This window comes from Xyrauchen texanus, chromosome 22, assembly GCF_025860055.1.
Source record: "Xyrauchen texanus isolate HMW12.3.18 chromosome 22, RBS_HiC_50CHRs, whole genome shotgun sequence".
Classification (NCBI taxonomy): Eukaryota; Metazoa; Chordata; class Actinopteri; order Cypriniformes; family Catostomidae; genus Xyrauchen; species Xyrauchen texanus.
Window position 1 is genome coordinate 14,999,636 of NC_068297.1, and position 18,802 is coordinate 15,018,437.

At 37.5% G+C, this 18,802-nt stretch overlaps 1 protein-coding gene across 1 annotated transcript; it reads left to right on the forward strand.

Annotated features, from left to right (window-relative positions):
- Positions 1–2,637: 2,637 nt before the first annotated feature.
- si:ch211-63b16.4 (kinesin-like protein KIF3A) lies at positions 2,638–18,496 on the forward strand. Its single transcript, XM_052153092.1, has 23 exons — positions 2,638–2,687; positions 2,766–2,871; positions 3,264–3,401; positions 3,526–3,617; positions 3,796–3,876; positions 3,999–4,149; positions 4,404–4,477; positions 4,733–4,871; positions 5,168–5,248; positions 5,696–5,727; positions 5,868–5,891; positions 6,231–6,335; positions 7,136–7,215; positions 7,333–7,489; positions 10,807–10,896; positions 11,345–11,537; positions 13,248–13,630; positions 14,145–14,336; positions 14,919–15,014; positions 15,193–15,240; positions 15,614–15,810; positions 18,131–18,259; positions 18,357–18,496. The coding sequence occupies exons 3-23, from the start codon at positions 3,335–3,337 to the stop codon at positions 18,487–18,489; spliced, it is 2,544 nt and encodes an 847-aa protein (XP_052009052.1). The 5' UTR covers positions 2,638–2,687; positions 2,766–2,871; positions 3,264–3,334; the 3' UTR covers positions 18,490–18,496.
- Positions 18,497–18,802: the final 306 nt, after the last annotated feature.

Consider the following 18,802-nt stretch of genomic DNA (forward strand, 5'->3'; position numbering starts at 1 on the left):
AAATAAAAATCAGGTCACACATATACTACAAGAGATCAAAACAACCAGCAGGAATCACACCAGTATTCACATAAGGGTTAAAGAAACCTACCCTCCACCTGCTCTATTTATTCCTGCAGTTGAGATCCATTTCCGCACTAATGCTTCTCCAAGGCCATGGTTAAAATGAAACCTGTCATCCGCTAAGCTTGACAGTATCCTGCTGTATGACTAGATCTCAAGAGCAATGTGACTGGCACGGAAGAGTAGTGTTGGGTTTCTCCACTGGTGCAGTTTCCTTGAATAGTTCTACTCTAATATGCACATCCCAAGAAAAGCATCTCTTTTTGTGTTCTCATGGGTAATACATATGCAAACCTAGATCTCAATACACATGCTGTAACAGCTGTTCAAATGCATCACTGCTGTTTGCTTTTGATTCTGCCAAATCCAGCACAAAATTTCTTGATGTTTTTTGTTGGTTTGTTTTTGTTTGTTTTTAAAATTCTATTGAGTTCTAAAAGAAAATGTAATCTTGCATCTAGAATTAACAGAAAATATGTAAATGTAGTTCTAAATCCTTTAGGATACCACTGACATTTTAGAGATGTGAAGATTCTAGAACTTGTAGAAGTTGAGTTTAAGCTCTATGTCTTGAGAGTGCTGGCTCTGTGCTGAATTTGATTATGTATTTCCTGTGAGCTTGTTTTGAAACGCCAAGTGAGTTGCCTACAGTAAAATAAAGTCCCATGGAAAGATGAGCTCGCTCTCCCCCTGACCCAGTTTTACAACAGGAATCCGGTCTGGGGGGTACCAGTAGAACCTCTCTCAGAAATGCTGTTCAGAGGTCAACCCAGGCAAACCTCTACTCATTTCAACAGACAAACTCCATAACACCAAACTGAAGCACCTCGGTTCCACCATTATTGATGAAAGAATCATGTTTAGTTTGATTGTATGTTTTAATGCCCATTACTTCTCTAGACAACACGTTATAGTATTAATATCTGCAGCACTATATTCATTCAGTTTTTTTTTCTCAGTTTCAGTTTGCAGAAACAGATGCCTAAAGAGGCATAGGTTAAATTTCACATGAATACTACTATACATACTCAGAGAGGAGAGGAATAGCTCTTCCTGTGTAATGTGAGCCACAACAACACAGAATTAACATTGCTGTGTTCTGTGCAACATGGCTCGGCAGATTGGACTCTATTGTATGGTATATACTGCCATCTATATGTCATACTATTTTTACACAACCTGCTCGGTCTGGGGTAAAAGATGTGCACTTGTTGCAGATTTTCATACATATTCGGCGATTTCTGAGGAAATGTTTTCATCGAAATTGTAAACATTTTGGACATTTTTTGAAGAAATTTTTCTGTCAATAAATACAATTTTCTTACATTTTCAGCTGTTTCTGAGGAAATGTTTTAATAGTTGATAAATCGAATTTTCAAAAATGTTGGACATTTTTGAGGGATGCCAGTCTCAGACTGGCAGCTACCAGCCATCCACTGACAGGTCACGTGACCTGCCAGTGGCGGCTCCTGCCAGCCAGCTGAAGATTGAACCCCCACTCGTTCAGTCGATAAAATGAATTTTCAACCATTTTAGGAAATGTTTCCATCGAAATTGCAAACAAGTTGGACAATTTCTGAGGAAATATTTCTGTCGATAAATAGAAAATATGAACATTAGCAGCAATTTCTTAGGAAACTTTTCCATCGATTAATCATTATTATTATTCCAAGCATTTTCTGCGATTTCTGATTAAATGTTTCCATAAATAAATAATTATAATTTTTGTCAAATTTCTGTCATTTCTAAGGAAACGTTTCTATCTAAAAATGTAATTTTTGACATTTGAAGCGATATCTGAAGAAACTGTTTGCTGGTAAATGTTAAACAGTTAAAATACACTATGTGACACCGAGATACGGAGCATCAGGAATCTTTCATTTGACACCGACACAGCTGGTAGTGGCAGCAGCAGGCTGTGCTTCATCTCTCTCTCTCTCTCTCTCTCTCTTTGTCTTTATCAGTCTCTGGTTTATGAGAGGTGACAGTAGGCTAGGATAGGTTTTGGACATTGTCAGTCTTTCTAAAATGTCATAAGGTCAATAAGTGTCAGATTTCTAATCAAATCAAAATATTAAGTGGTTTAGAGATGGTAATAAAAATAGTATTTTCCCATTATGGTATGTACTGTATATTTTCAACAAAAAGCTGAAATGACTCCTGTTTTAAGATGCACATTCCTCCTCCGAGCACCTTGTAAAATAGCAGTAAAGGACACTGCTGGAGAAAAGGTGCAAGGGGTCAAGAGGAACAGCCATAAGTTGTCGCACACAAGCATTCCAGTCGGATGCTCAGGCAACGTCCGAGTGTAAAAGAGTGTGGCAAGATTGAAAATACCATCCTGCATTGATAGCCTTTAAAATAGGCATTTAAAAGCAACTCTTATTTAAAGCTCAAAACGTTTTTGGAATGATCCAAATGAGTCTGCTAAATACGTTTTACGTCAAATCGTATTTCCAGTTTGCTGCATAGTTTTGAATAACATGCTAACATTCTCAGCACGGCGTCATAATCAAAGAGGTCGCGTTTACTCACCTCACTGCGTGCGCGCGCATCACTGGGAACGCAACATTTTTTTCAAATTAATAGTGCGCGACACAAAGCGCTCGTCCGCGCGACATGAGGTGAGGAATAATTAACAGAACATTTAAAAATATTAAAACAAAGACATGTCAGCAACGTTATGAATATGATATTTGCAGTACTGCGTTGACTGACTGAGTGTCGGAAATGCGTAATTGGATTCCAGGGATGGATATTTTGCTCTGAAGGAATTGTGATTTTAAAAAGAAAAGAAGTTTATCAGAGGTAGGTGCTGCACATTATGATCTTTCCACAAATTAGCATCTTAAAGTAGCATTTTTATATAGACCTAGCCTATATCACATATTATTTTTTTGAAGCTGAGGATTTGAGGCGCGTCGACTCCGACTTACAGTGAATAAACTTTATTGGCAAGCTTATTTGGCATATCATTACTTGCAATTTAACATTATAATAATATCAAAGATTGACGAAGTAAATGCTAACAGTGTAAACTAGCCTGCCATTACTCCTTTATTGTATCTCTTGCTTACTTATTTATTAATTTGAATCAAATTTTAGTCAAATTTCTTCCCCTAAAAATTCTAGAGCGATGTATTTACTGTTTTCTAATATATTATTCATGTATTATTGACATATGTTTTCATGTTTTTAAGCTGCTGAATGAACAAAAAACAAAAACAAAAAAGTCACTTTGCAAGAAGCCAAATAAGTCAGATTGGAGAGGATGTCTGGGACAGATAAAACCCTAAACACAGAGAAGAGCTTCAGAGTTGTCATCCGTCTGTGTCCCCGTGAGAACACACACTCACACACAAGTTTTATACATATACTCTCAATTATGTACTGCAGGTTTAAAACTTCAAGTATTGGACTTACTGAACTTCATTACTGAACCCAAATTATTAAATTCCTCAGCAAACAGACCAGAACATTTTATCCCTGTAGATGAACCCAGAGCCTCCATCAAAGTTACAGATCTCAACAGATTAGTTGTTGACACTGGAAAGGTGAGTGTTGACCTTATGAGATCAAAGATGACATTTATCATCCTCTTTTGCTCAAAGGAATGACCACTGAGTTAGAGAGAGAGAGAGAAATAAATAAATGGTTCATGTGAAACAAAAGTATGCAAATTAGGTGTTTTCAACATGATTTCTTACTGATTGTTTGTGCTTTATTCTCCAGAGTCACAAGCGTCAAATGGGGTTTGATGCCATTTTAAACGAGGAGGCGTCACAGAGAGACGTTTACGATTCAACAGCAAAGGTACGTAGAACGTCTGGCGATAGTTTGCTTAGCAACTGTTATTTTCACGCATCATAGCATTCACAAAAACATTTTATGTCTAAATTTAGATGCTGATACCTCTCTCTTTCTTTCTGCCCCAGTCTCTGGTTGAGGATCTAATGGAGGGTTATAACGGCTGTGTAATTGTCTATGGCTCTCCGGGCAGCGGTAAGACTCACACCATGCAGGGCTCCAGCATCTCAGCCAAACACATGGGCATCATTAGCCACGCTGCTGAGGACATCTTTACCTGTATCAACCCCCTGAAACTCTGATGAGAGAATATGTCAAATACCATTCTGTCATTGGAACTTGGTTTTACTACAGGAGCAACTTTATGTGCGCAATGTTTAGAAAATGCCACCTCACATTTGTCATTGTATTGGTCTGGTAAACAAAACATAAATCAAACAAAAATAAAGTTCCACTACTCATTCAGTGCTCTATTATCCTATTGTTCATCATGCCTACACATCCTTAAACAATCCTTAATCTGAATAATCCAGCTCCCAAGGCATCTCATTGCAAATTCAGAGTGTCATTCTACCACATCTTCAATGAAAAGATTTATGACCTTTTGGTAAGTAATCAACAGAGCAATACTTTGATGAATTAGTTATATTAAGCCTTCTTGTCCTCACAGAGCCTGATTTTTCCTATTATGTAAAGTACATCAGATAAATTCTGAAGTGCATTCTCTGGATGCCAATAAATTGTTACATTCCATTTAAGGCTTCCCAGGCTTTAAGAAATGAAAAGAGATAAACATTTGAAGTTTGAGATCTGCAGGTGTTTAGAGGCTCTGAGTTTCTCTCTTTCTGTTTCACCTGTTCAGGATCCAAAGGGGAGTGAGGTTATCTGGGTGCGTGACTGTGAGGAGGTGGTGCATCTTGATGGGCTGACTGAGGTGGAGGTTTGCTCTGCCCAGGATCTGCTGCAGATGCACCGCTGTGGCTCCGCCCTCAGGCACACAGGTAGAAGAAGAATTTCCATTTTGAAGTCATTTTAGTTTGATGAATTCATTCAGACAAGCTATCAAGACCCATTGTGCACCGAAAATGCTAACCTGCAATTGTTATCTCAAGGATTTCTACTTGCATAAAAATGACATTTGTTGGTGTAACCTAATGTATTCAGGTTGATACAGTGATGCTTATTTATGTTTTTAACTAAAATAAAACCATTTTACAGTGGTCAGGGCAATGTATTTTGGTCTCTTTCTTCACTTGCTTTGTTAACTCATTTACCATCCCTTTCTGAAATGCCATAGGAATCTCAAAGGGAGATTATTCAAGCAGATCCCACACTGTATTCATCATTGTGGTCATTAACACAATGGTCCAGTCCCCTGGTAGGTGTTTTTTTTTTATAATTCTTCTTAGAAGCAATATCTCTGGAGAGTTTTCTTGTAAAAAGGAGTATGTTTTTGAATCATGCTTTTGCACTGTTGCCATACTTTTTAATCATCTTATTACATTTGGAAAATAAAGGTTTCATTCTGGATTTGTTTCAGGAGAGTTACATTACATTCAGTTATATTTTGACCTGTTTTTAATGGGCTACTCAGTCCTTTCTTCTGTCTGAAACTCCCCATAGTCTACCCCCACGCATTAGTCATCGTTAGGAACCTCTGCTTGCGGTCTGAATATTATTGTAGAGTGATATGAACATACCAGAACCTCCCAAAGGGTCTCCCGAAACCCCCTGCAGGGGTGTGTTGCAAACACTATGTTAGAGTGTACTTATATTCTATTGATATAAATCTGATTAACCAACCAAGTGTGTTTTATGGTTGCAGAGGGAGTTTTGACAGCCAGCAAACTCACTCTGGTAAGCTGATAGCATCAGAGACTCCTTTTAGCAGAACTGAAGTATTAGGTATTCCTAGTATGAAATACACATTCTTGGCATTTGGTAAGCACCATATGTGTGTTATTTGAATTAACAATGGTTTACAAAACTCTTTTTAGGTGGATCTGGCAAGCTCAGGAAAAGTAAGTTTGTGTGTTACCCTAAAATGTGTCTGTGTGAGTCAAATCATTCTTATAGCATTTTTCGGTCTGATCTCTGCTGACACTGTTGCAACCATCTCAACAGTTCAATTGGTTGTTCATCTTCTAAATCTAAGCAAATGTATTGAGGATTTTGTTTTAAACATAAAATTACATTCACAAATATAAGAGTATATTTAAAGTACACTTTAAAATTTGTTCATGAACATTGTAATTACACTGCAACTCCTGTGTTGTGATATAAATATACAAGTTTAAGTGACACCCACATACAAATCTAAGCTTTGATTTGTCTTTCTTTATGTCCCACTTTTGCATTAGTGTCGTATTTCTGCCGCTCCTGATATGAAGAGAACTTTCAACGCAGCAAATGAAAATCTGCAAGAGGCTAAAATGCTGAAACGCTCCCTCACCATATTCGGAAATGTTTGTAATACCTCATAAGACATGTTAGTGGAAAAAAAAAGAGTGTGCTCTGTATTATTATCACTATTTTCCATGTCAGATTCAGGACAGGTTTGAAGAGCAGGTTATGTTTTGAGTGTCTCATGAAGTTCTCTTATGGTTATTTTTCCTATCAGGGCTGAATGTTAATCATATCAATCTGGTGGCTGCATATACACAGGAAATTAGACACAGGAAATGATCTGTGGGGTTAAATATCTTTCCATTTAGGGAATTGGAGATGGGGTGGTTTGGGGGGAGGGGGGGGATATTCAGGAAAATATTGGCCTATAGTTAGATAATATGGGGTCTTTTTCCCTGTACACTATCAAAATTTGTACCCACCTGCTCATCCTTTATTACAAATTTTCACATTCTAGAATAACAGTAAAATCATCAAAACTGTGACATAACACAAATGGAAATATGAGAATTATGTAGTGACAAAAAAGGTTAAACAAATCAAATCTATCTTATATTTTGGCTCCTTCAAGGTCTGCACACTCTGGGCATATCTCAAGTAACCTGAGGTATCCATTTGGGATGCTTTTAAACCAAGAAATCCATATGTATGATGGTTGAATTCTTTGGTCTTTATCTGGTCCAAATTCTCCATTTACATTTTTTTAGTTCATTTTTAATAACTTCAACCATAAAAATAATTGCAACCACTTAAGTATTACCTTGAAGATTAAAAAAAAGGTTTTAAGATCATGCGTAATGAGAAGCGTGTTCAAACTTTTGATTGATAGTAGGCCTATATATTAATTTTTCTTTCCTAGGTGATTTTTGCCCTTAGCACAGCGGGCTCCCAACATGTCCCATACAGAGAGTCCAAACTAACCAGAGCTTTGAGAGACTGGTGAGCATCTTTATCATCACATCTCTTTCTTCACTTGTGTAAAACTATTATTTATTTACTATTTCTGTGTTTTCTCACGTTTCTCATGTTTGATGTGTTTTTTGTTGTCTGGTTTAGCTTGGGAGGGAACTGCCAGACGTGTTTGGTGGTGACAGTGTCGCCTTGGTCATCTTCAATATCTGAAACTCTTAGCTCTCTGCAGTTTGCCTCAAAAGCCATGGCTGTTCCTCTGCGACCCATAAACACATCTCAGTTACATTACACACCTGAACAGGTATATACACACCTCCTGCTTCAAGAATATAGAACACATACTATCGTACACATACCTTAATATCCAGGGCTGTAGTTAAAAATTATTGGGCCTGATACAAAACGTATTCAGCGGGACCCCCTCCAGTCCGGACAGTTATTCCATCAACGTGTGCTACCCTAGTGGCTTTTGCTGTTGTGCACTGTCTCTGTGTTTATATCCACATCTCCCGCTAAGTGTGTTTAGATGCACTCTATAATATGGAACAGCCTTTCTGTGGGCCCCCACTCCAGTCCGGCCTATGCCACCTCAAGGTGGGCCTGAGACAAAATGTCCAGTTATTCCCCCTTATCAGTGGGAAAAGGTAATAATTAGAGTTTCTCCCTGATTTTAATCCCGTGCAAATTGGTCATGCCATGAAATTTTATGGACTGCACATTCACACAGCAATAAAGATTATCACGTAGAGACTATTTTACCTTCTCTAAAAGGCCTGGAAAATTATCCCTGGTTGTAATCACGAGCAAAGCCACTGAATCTGCACTGTCCAACCTGTGAACTCTTTAACTTTGGTCATTTCTCAAGTGTCTGAAGTGGATGTTGGCCAAGAGAAGACACAAGAAATTGTAAAACGTGGTTCACTTCAGATGAACTTCAGATAGTGCTGACTGTTGCGTTTGGGCTGATGCATGTTTTTCTCAAGCATTTTATGCTCTTGAGTGTTTATATAGCCATGAAATATATATATATATATACACACATACATACAGTATATATATTTTGGTTAAGTAAATGAGAACAGTAGCTACACAAGCATGGAAAATTGTGATTTGACTCCTGTGTTTCAGAACATATTTTGCAGAGGGATAAATTATGTGAATGGATTGTTTCAGGCTCGCTAATATCACCAGTTCTGTTATATTTTGTCAGATATTCCAATCTTATTTTTTTTTTAATAATCCCACATCCAGTACAGTGGATATAAAAAGTCTACACACCCCTGTTAAAATGCCAGGTTCATGTGATGTAAACAAATGAGACAAAGATAAATAATTTCAGAACTTTTTCCACCTTTTAATGTGACCTATAACATGAACAATTCAATTGAAAAACAAACTGAAATCTATGTGGGGGAAAAAAAAAACTAAAAATAACCTGGTTGCATAAGTGTGCACACCCTTAAACTAATACTTTGTTGATGCACCTTTTGATTTTATTACAGCACACAGTCTTTTTTGGTAGGAGTCTATTAGCATGGCACATCTTGATGTGGCAATATTTGCCCACTCTTCTTTGCAAAAGCACTCCAAATCTGTCAGATTGCGAGGACATCTCCTGTGCACAGCCCTCTTCAGATCACCCCACAGATGTTTAATTGGATTCAGGTCTGGGCTCTGGCTGGGCCATTCCAAAATGTTAATCTTCTTCTGGTGAAGCCTTCTTTTGTGGATTTGGATGTGTGCTTTGGGTCGTTGTCGTGCTGAAAGTTGAACTTCCTCTTCATCTTTCTAATGGACGCCTGAAGGTTTTGTGCCAAAATTGCCTGGTATTTGGAACTGATCATAATTCCCTCCACCCTGACTAAGGCCCAGTTCCAGCTGAAGAAAAACAGCCCTAAAGCATGATGCTGCCACCACCATGCTTCACTGTGGGTATGGTGTTCTTTGGGTGATGTGCAGTGTTGTTTTTGCACCAAACATACCTTTTGGAATAATGGCCAAAAAGTTAAACCTTGGTCATCAGACCATAACACATTTTCCCACGTGCTTTTGGGAGACTTGATGTTTGTTTTGCAAACTTCAGCCGGGCTTGGATGTTTTTCTTTGTAATAAAAGGCTTCCGTCTTGACACCCTACCCCATAGCCTATTCATATGAAGAATACGGGAAAATATTGTCACATGTAGCACACAGCCAGTACTTGCCAGAAATTCCTGCAGTTCCTTTAATGTTGCTGTAGGCCTCTTGGAAGCCTCCCTGACCAGTTATATTCTCGTCTTTTCATTCATCATATTTTCTCCACTTGATGATGACAGTCTTCACTGTGTTCCATGGTATATCTAATGCTAAATTCTTTTGTACCCTTCTCCTGACTGATATCTTTCAACAGTGAGGTCCCTCTGATGATTTGGAAGCTCTCTGCGGACCATGGCTTTTGCTCTGAGATGCAACTAAGAAAATGTCAGGAAAATCCTACTAGAACAGCTGAACTTTATTTGTGATTAATCAGAGTCACTTTAAATGATGGCAAGTGTGTAATGACTTCTATTTAACATGAGTTTGAATGTGATTGGTTAATTCTGAACACAGCCACATCCCCAGTTATAAGAGGGTGTGCATACTTATGCAACAAGGTTATTGTAAGGTTTTTCATTTTCATTTTTCCCCCACGAAGATTTCAGTTTGTTTTTCAATTGAATTGTTCACGTTATAGGTCACATTAAAAGTGGAAAACGTTCTGACATGATTTATCTTTGTCTTAATCTTTTACATCACAAAAACCTGGCATTTTAACAGGGGTGTGTAGACTTTTTATATCCACTGTATATGATCATGTTTAAAATGTCCTGCATAATTAATGCACTGCAATAAATGTAATGATAGGTCAGTTATGTGGTGAAAGTGTGTAAATGCAGAAGACACACACATCTCTATGATCTCTGCAGACATTGCTTAAGTCCCATCATGCAAATCGATGGTAAATTTACAGACAACTGCAGTAATAACATACAGACATATGTCCGTTAAAATGTTCCTGTCTTAATTGGGCTTTCCTTCCCCCTTAAAATTCCCTTTACTGAATATCCCTTAAAACCACCATGATAACTATTTCCACAAAATGACATATTTACTATACTATTATTTATCATCTGCATAATCACACCCTCTTACCCCACATAAAATATATATTAGGTCTCTTGTCTCCCTTGCTGGTGAAGTGTTGATGAGAAGAGTTATGTTAATTAAAATAGGAGTTTTTTTTTTTTAATTTAGTTTTGAGAAGGGAGAGTGAGAAAAGGCTAGAATTCTACTTTTTTGTGTTTTATTTGTGCAGAAAAATAAAAAAATAAAACATGTTTTTTTATTATCTGTTTTCAAAATGGAATGAATGGAAGAAACACAGATTCAAGTTGCTTAGGGACTTTTCATAATTTATTGTACTGATAGGTGCTTTGCTAGTTAATTTTAACTAAAAGTATCCTTATAATCTACATACTGCTCCCTTGCATATGTACACTGACCATACCATGATTTACTTTACTGGTAAATTCATACAAACAACAGTCTTGGCCAACTATTATGAATGATCAGCTCATGTAATTATACAAAAATATTTCAGTTGTGTTCATCTTATCTGAATGGAAGAAAGGACTCAATCAATCATCTGAACAGACAGCAGATATTACCACCAGTCGCATCTGACAGAAGGGTGAGACTCGACTGAAATTCACACACATTATCAACACATACTTACATAGGCATATTTATAGCTTCACTTTAAACCCTGAATGTGTTTGAGTGTCAAGTGCCCTTTTGCAGCTGAGTGAGTCGTAAAAATGAAAGGGTCAACTTTTATTGTGGTCATCAGTTTGACTCTTCATTAGAATAGTTTTGTTTCTCGTGGCCTGTTTCTAAAGTTACAGTTTGGAGAGAGAAATTCAGCAGGACGGTATGAGTCAATTGCTCATCGTTTTTTATTAGGACATTTTGTCATCATGTACATTACAATTACACAAACAGGATTCGTAGTCCATAGACTTCCCATGGAAGAAACCTGGGGTCAATTACGTAAAGCTTGATACATTATTTTGAGCACACAATATGATTAGATTTTATCCTTTTGTATATTCAAATTGCAACCCATGTTGTATTTTGAGACACAGACATGCTTGCTCCCCATCCTCTTGAGCTCAGGCAGTCCCCTTGAACCAAAACCCAGCTCAAGCCACTGTGCAGACGAACTGGAGCATAGAAATTTTCTCCCTCAGTTAGAGAAACCAGGCCAAACTGAACCAGTTGGACGTTACAGCTGTGGATCTCGACCCGGGGATGAAAGAAACAGAGTTGATGGTAATGAGCTGCATTCACCACTTTATCCATTGAAAGTGGGAGTCACATCATGGCTGTAACCATGTCTTGAACATTGTGGGGGACCAATTGATGATCCTAAATGTAATTTCTGGAGGGGGGAATCCATCTAATCTTTCAATTAACAGCCAGAGTATTTAAGTAGCTGTTTAACTCTCTTCATCCACCTCCCCAACTACACCTTTACAATAGGCATCTTGCCCCACTTAATCATCTCCTATTACCGGTAATAATCCCGGGGTGAGGTATTTCAGAGCTCGAGTTGAAGCTGCTTCATTGAGCCCCTCCTCCGTGGACAGCAAGCCAAATAAGTTTAACCTTAATAGCTTAAAGATTATTTGGGCAAACAAACTCGTGAAACAAATATAGGGGTCACGGGTTTTGAGTTCACAAATCAAATTGTTCCCTTTGGTCTTTTAAAATAGTAAAGGCACTGAATGCAATAATTTTCTAAGTGGTTTTAAATGTGATAAAGGCCCAAATATTTGTCATTTTTGGCTTTAAATATATATGTTCACAGTACAAGACTACCATTGTGTCTGCATTGCTAGCAATTTTCAGTCAGCTTAACTTTCTTTTTTGTCTCAAAGATGAAGACAATTTTAATTTATTTTCATCACTGATATATCTGTAAAATGACATGACATGACAAAAAGGCACAAAATGAATTACTCTCCCCCAAGTTGTTCACCCTCATTGTGTTTTTTCCCCAGGAATCTTAAAACAATATTTTCTTCAAGAATTCTTACACTGCTCTTTTTCCATAAAAAAACCCACTTGTTGACCACTGTTGTCAAGGTCCAAAGAGAACAACAACAACAACAAAAACAGAAATCATCATTAAAATACCATAAAAGCATTCCATAGGACATAAATCTGCTGTTTGGCCCCATAAACTTGGTATATTGCACAAGTCCTATGAGCTACTTTTATGGTGCCTTTATACTGCACCTTTACTAGTTTTTTTTTTTTTTAAGTATTTGTCCTATTTGAAGCTTGACTGCTCCTGTTCACTATAAACTGTTATTCTATAGAGCAGAGCTGCTTAAAATATCTATTTTTATGTTCCAAGAAAAAGTAAGAGCAAATGGGTTTCAAATAAAATAAGGGTGAGTAAATGAAATAATATTTAATTTGTAGGTGAACCACACCTTTAACTGGTGGCTAATTTTTTGAGTTAAGACCTGACAAGGACATACTCAAAATCAAATGGTTGCAGTTCATGATCCCTGGTCTCTTTGAAAGTAGACATAGGAGACACTTTTTTTTTTCTTCAAATCTAAAATTGATGGTAAATTAACTAATAATATTTGCTTTAAAAATGTATGACATTGTCCTTGCCACAAAGTAAAAACTCAATGGAAGCCACAAGTCACAGGACTTGAAATGAGTTCTTATCTGTGGGTGATTGCACTCTACTTTGTATTTTATGGATAATTTTCTAAGACAACATCAATGGAATTTTCTAAAAGGCTCATTCAAAAGCTTGCCAGATTCCACATTAATTCAAAGCCTTTACAACATGTACACATTCTCTTTGTCATATGTTGGATATGCTGAAAACTGCTCTGTTAATATTTTCACATTCACAGTTAGGAATGACATACGTATCACTTGCTTACATGACATATTTTCGGCCCTGATTTGCATTAAATCCAATATACAAGAGAACAAACTCTCAACTCTTTGCAGGTGGGATGACTCGCTCAGTGTCTCGCTCTCTCTCTGGGGTTGGAGGGAGAGAAAGAACTGGAAAGGGACTGGAGATTTCATCTGCACACTGTCGTTCTGTAGAGAGGCTCTCCACATCCTCTTTTGAACCTTCCTCGGCTTCTTCAGCAGCTGTGGAGTGCCCCAACTGTACCAGGGAGCGAAAGATCCGAGAGGAATATGACAAGATTATCGTTCAGGGTAGGAGAGATAGAGATTATCTGGTTCAAAAAGTAGCAGAACTGGAGACTGAGTTGAGGAAGAAAGAAACACAGGAAAGCGAAAATAAAGAAAAAGAGGATGCAATTGTGGAAGAATTTACCAGAAGCACATCTGAAATTTCTGAAACTTTACAAACTGCAGAGGTACCAACACATCAGAGCAACAAAGTTAAAAATATTAGTTTGCCCAAAAATGGCAACGTCACTTCTACTTCCCCCAATGTTGTTCCAACCCCATATGATTTTCTTCTGTGGAACACAAAAGGAGATGTTGTGCAAAGTGTTAGCCTCGTTCACCATTCATTTGCATGATGACATTCTGCACCAGATCTCCTTTTAGTTCAAATGAAGAAAGTCGTTCAGGGTTAAAACAACATGAGAATGTATAAATTATTTTGTACTCAGAATTCTCACTTTTGGATGAACTATCCCTATAAATGCATTGTTAATTTGCTGGGTTATTTCACATGTCCATTTGTTTTTGTAAAGGAATCTCTTCCAGATCATAAAGGCTTGAAGACACCACTTGGTTCCCATGGACCCATGTCCCACCTCAACCATCAGCTTAAAAGGCAAATTGTAGGTGTAAAAGTATTTTTTATATCGAGTGCTGTGTAGAAAACATAGTTCACTGCTGAAATGACTGCCTTTCCTGTAGGTGTGTTTGCAAACAGAAGCAGAGGGACTGAGAGCAGAGCTGTCCGCATGTCGTGAGAGGGAGAGGATGCTGACACATTCACTACACTCTGAGAGAGAGAGACTAACCCAGGATGCCCAGGAACTGCGCGACCAGCTCAACAGCATCAAAGAGAAAAACAGCCTGCTTGTGTCAACCATTAACAACCAGCGGGTACAGATTGCTGTGAAGACCAGCTGAACCAGCATGCAATTCCCATTCTGGTCAAAGCTGGTTTCCGCTAGTTAGTGCTGGTTTTGTGGTGGTGCAGCTGGTGGAGCAGCATAGCCATGTTATTCACCAGTAAAATTTAGCTGGTGAAGCTGGATTGCCAGTTTTTTCTCTCTCTGGTAATTCAAGTTAATTAAGGAAGTATGCTGGTTAAGCTAGTCAAAAAGCTTTGTTGGAACACCAGCACACCAGTATACCGTGTTGTGGACCAGCATTGAAATCACAACATCTGCTGGTGACCAGCTATGGTGTTTTTTATTTTTAACATGGCAACCAAAATAAAATTTTGGAAAATGTACATTTACAAAATCTTGGAAATTAGAATTTCATCTAACCTTGCCAGTCTTATAGATATACAAGTTATAGATACATAAATTGTGCTTATAGCACTCCAGCAACAATTCTTCCAGCATTCCTCCACCACTCAACTTCACAGAACATGTAAACTTGTAAAGCAACTCACTTTAGTTTGCAGGTTATTATAGTTTGATTGCTGTTATTATTGTGCTGCTTATATTGTGGTAGGAGAGCTTGCTCGCAGAACTACAGAGCAGCAGAGAGAAGCTCGATAGATTTCGAGAGAGTGCTTCTTTTATGCTCAACCAGCTCAGGACTGAAAAGGTTTGAACTCCTATTTTTTTTTTTTTTTTTTGGTCTTTCGGCTTGTTCTTTTTTCAAGATAATTCCATTATATATATATATATATGAGAGATAAGATACACTTTGGGGAAAATGAAAATAGATATGTGTTGCCCTCTATTGGTAGATCAACTAAATGTAGTTTAATTTTGTTTTTCAGGCTGAATTGATGTCACAGTTAGAGGACACCAAAGGTTCCTATGAAAAGGTAGTCTAAGACATCTATACTTTATATGCATTCATACCTAGTTAATAGTTAGGAAAAATTAAAGCTGAAGTGTGTAATTTCTGCGACACTAGCATCACCAAACTAAATTGTCATTGGTCGAACAAACACATAGTCCATCCCCAAATGCATGCCATTGGTTGAGCCAACTCAAACAAACAGTTCAATGTTTGAAAAAGCACACTATTTGCACTTTTCAGTGAAATCAACCTACACAGGGTTTACTTATAGTTGTCTCTGCATATTAAGATGGGATAGGAGATATAATTTTAACATAGAATAAACACAAACATAAGCTCTAAAGAAATAAATAAAAGAGAGGTGTTACATGTGTGTATGTGTACTGCCTCTACAGGTGTGTTTGGAAAATGCTGACTTAAGACAGAAACTGAAGTCATTTTTGAGAGAAATCAACTCAGCATCTTTCACTGGATCCAGCTGTGTAGATACTCCCAACACTTCACATACACACACAGTCACAACGAACACTGAGATGATTGTTGTAGCACACCATGTGTCTCAGCAGTGCCCTACTGGTCTCAGACAAGGCAAGTTATCCATATAATTTCATTCGCATTATGCAATCTTCACTAAATCTATGTCAGCCGTATTTGGTTTTATTCAGTCTTGGGAGCAGAGGTGGGTAGTTGTGTGCTACATTTACTGCGTTACATTTACTTGAGTAACTTTTTTTGGGGGAAAATACTTTAGGTTTAAAAGTGAGTACTTTTTACTCTCAAGTAAATGTCTAATGATTTTACTTTTATTTTTTGTGAAATTACTGAATGGGACTTTAACGAGAGCGAAAGTTCACACAGCTGCGCACACTGTCACAGACTGTCACTCAAGTCATCCCTGCTGCAGCATAAACCTCTTCAAAGTGAAAGTGAAAAAGTCCTTCGCACAGTGAAAAAATTATAGTTTCATTATACAATGCCTTCATTTAACACCATATTTCAAGATTAAAATCTCAGCTTCAGTTTAAGGCAGCACTTTGAGGTATGTTTTGGCTCTAATGCTAACATGGTCTTTTCTGTGAAATGTGATGGTAATTTTCAGGGTGGTAATGTAACTGGGCTCTTATGACATCAGTTTTTAAGTGTATGTTTTTAAATCAGTGCAGCAATATATCAGTGCACTTTGTCCCGCATGTCATGAGCAGTAGTTACGCATTTACTGGAAACTATTGCAGCTACTTAGGGCGGATGAACTGTATAAATCCATGTAAACATCCAAGATAAGTGTAAATGCCTTTTACATTTATTCATTTGGCAGATGCTTTTATCCAAAGCGACTTACAAAAGACGAAAACATAAGCGAATCATCTTAAGGAGACATTTGTACGAAAAGTGCCATACTACAAATTTCACTAGCATCAGAATAGCATTCAAAACAGATTTAAGTGCAACAAGAATAATTTTTTTTTTAAGTGACTGGTAAGTGCTCTTGGAAAAGATGTGATTTTTGCCTTTTTTTTTTGAAGACAACCGTTTTGCTCTGCTGACAACTGGAGCACGAACAGACAGCATTTCTCCACGTGCACAGCGAGGTGCGCAGGTCACGCGCGTGAGAGATGTGCGGGCGCGAGGCGATCGTATGGCAAAGAGAGTGGCTGTGTTTGAAATCGTTCACTATTCCTATATAGTGAATGGCAGTGAGTGCACTATATCTCAGCAGTAAGTGAAAGAAATGAGTGAGTGAATTCGGACGCTGACATATACACAGTGTCAGAGCTCTGGGGCTGTCGTAGAAACAACGTCACATATTAACTTTTAAAATACTTGGGCCTTGTTATTCTTATTAAATAATATATTAATACAATAAATCTTCATTCTGTTTGTCATTTTTAAAATATACTTTGTGTTAATATAAAGAGTAAACACATTTTATCAAATAAAGAGTACATTTTAAAATGTATCTGTATGTTTTGCCTTTCTATATGTTATTTTAATCAAGTAATGATTTGTCAAAAATGAATTTTAATACATTCACCATGAAGGTAGCAGTAAACTCCCAGTTCATACTTCTTCCCCTCGATGGATTATGGGCAATTAACCGTCGCCGAGTGTACATTAAACGTACACTCGAAATTAAAGTGCATTGTTGGTAAGAATGAGTGAACAAAAGTAGGGAACGAGTGGCTCACTCAGAATTCAGAGAATTCTACAAAATGGCGGACACTAGAAATAGTGCTCTATATAGTGGATGGGGCGGTTTCAGACACAGCGAGTGTTAGCACTAGGCTACGTAATCTGCATTTAGTGAGCGGCGGTACTGCTATACAGAACTAATGATCTAAATTCTTTCAACACTGAAAACTGTAACTACACTGAAATAAGAATCCATGCAGGACTTTAAAAGCTATGAAATAGTGAACGTAGTTATTAATATAGCATGATCTTGCTTTGTTTTATATTTCAGCATTATATATAATGTCATTGTGGTACATTTTCATGTTTTCACCGTAATAATTACTAGAAATGTTTCCAAACCTCTCTTCTTATTGACAAATTCATCCAGATCTGACGAGAGAAAAAATCTCATTATTTCCTCACTCTCATGCCACCCCAGATGTGTTTGACATTCTTTAATCTGCTGAACTCAAATGAAGATTTTTAGAAGAATTTCTCAGCTAATGTGTGTTATGAAATGGAATATAGGGGAGTTAACATCTATTATGTCATTTGTAAAAGTAACAAGTTACTCGCTACTTCAGTACTCTTTTAATTGGATACTTTCTTACTCTAGTAAATGTACTTTTACTTAAGTATGGTTTTTGACTACTCTACCCACCTCTGCTTGGCATTAGGGAACCTCTCAATGTTCATGACATTTATCTAAAAAATATTTTTTTCCTCATGTCAACAGGAAGTGAATGCTGCTTCAGTCAGTGTGGGGAGTTTCAGCATCCTGAGGAGGAGTTTATGGAAAAATCTAAGACCACAAACAGCAGCGAATGTGAACAGCCTCTTCCTAAACCCAAAAACCTCTACAAGCAGTTGTAAGCTATCACTATAGATCAGACACATACGCATGCATCTCAGAAATACAGTTTAAAGTTGACTGTCACACCTTATGTGGTGGGTTTGGTTCTACAGGAGGAGAGAGCACAGTCTGCTGCTGGATGTGATGCTGGTTCTGTACAGGAGAGAGTGGTTCCTGCAGGATGCCATTCCATATGTCAGACGTACTCTCAGGAAGTGTGGACTGAGGCCTGAGGATATAGACTGAAGAATAGAGAGTGAAAGTGGACCGAAACTATCCACCACATTTTAAATGTTTGAACAACTAATCCTTTATATTAATATTTAAACTGAAATGAGGGAACAATGAAGAACAAACATTTTTCTTTTGGCTACATTTTTTGAGCTACAAAAAAACTTGACACCAAAAGTCGTTCTGTTTGCATAACATAATTTCAATTTTATTTAATGTGGAGTGCATTTTTAAAAACCCAAATGAAAATTCATCATCAACTCTATCACATTCGGCTATTAAATGATCCGTTTATTTTGATTTATTGTGCATTATTTTTTCCTCAGTA

Excerpts from the sequence above, each read along its gene's own strand:
- si:ch211-63b16.4 (XM_052153092.1), top strand. The coding sequence starts at position 3,335 with ATGTCTGGGACAGATAAAACCCTAAACACAGAGAAGAGCTTCAGAGTT. Across the intron at positions 4,150-4,403 it reads TGCTGAGGACATCTTTACCT|CTCCCAAGGCATCTCATTGC; the intron begins GTATCAACCCCC and ends TGAATAATCCAG. Across the intron at positions 13,631-14,144 it reads AAACTTTACAAACTGCAGAG|GTGTGTTTGCAAACAGAAGC; the intron begins GTACCAACACAT and ends CCTTTCCTGTAG.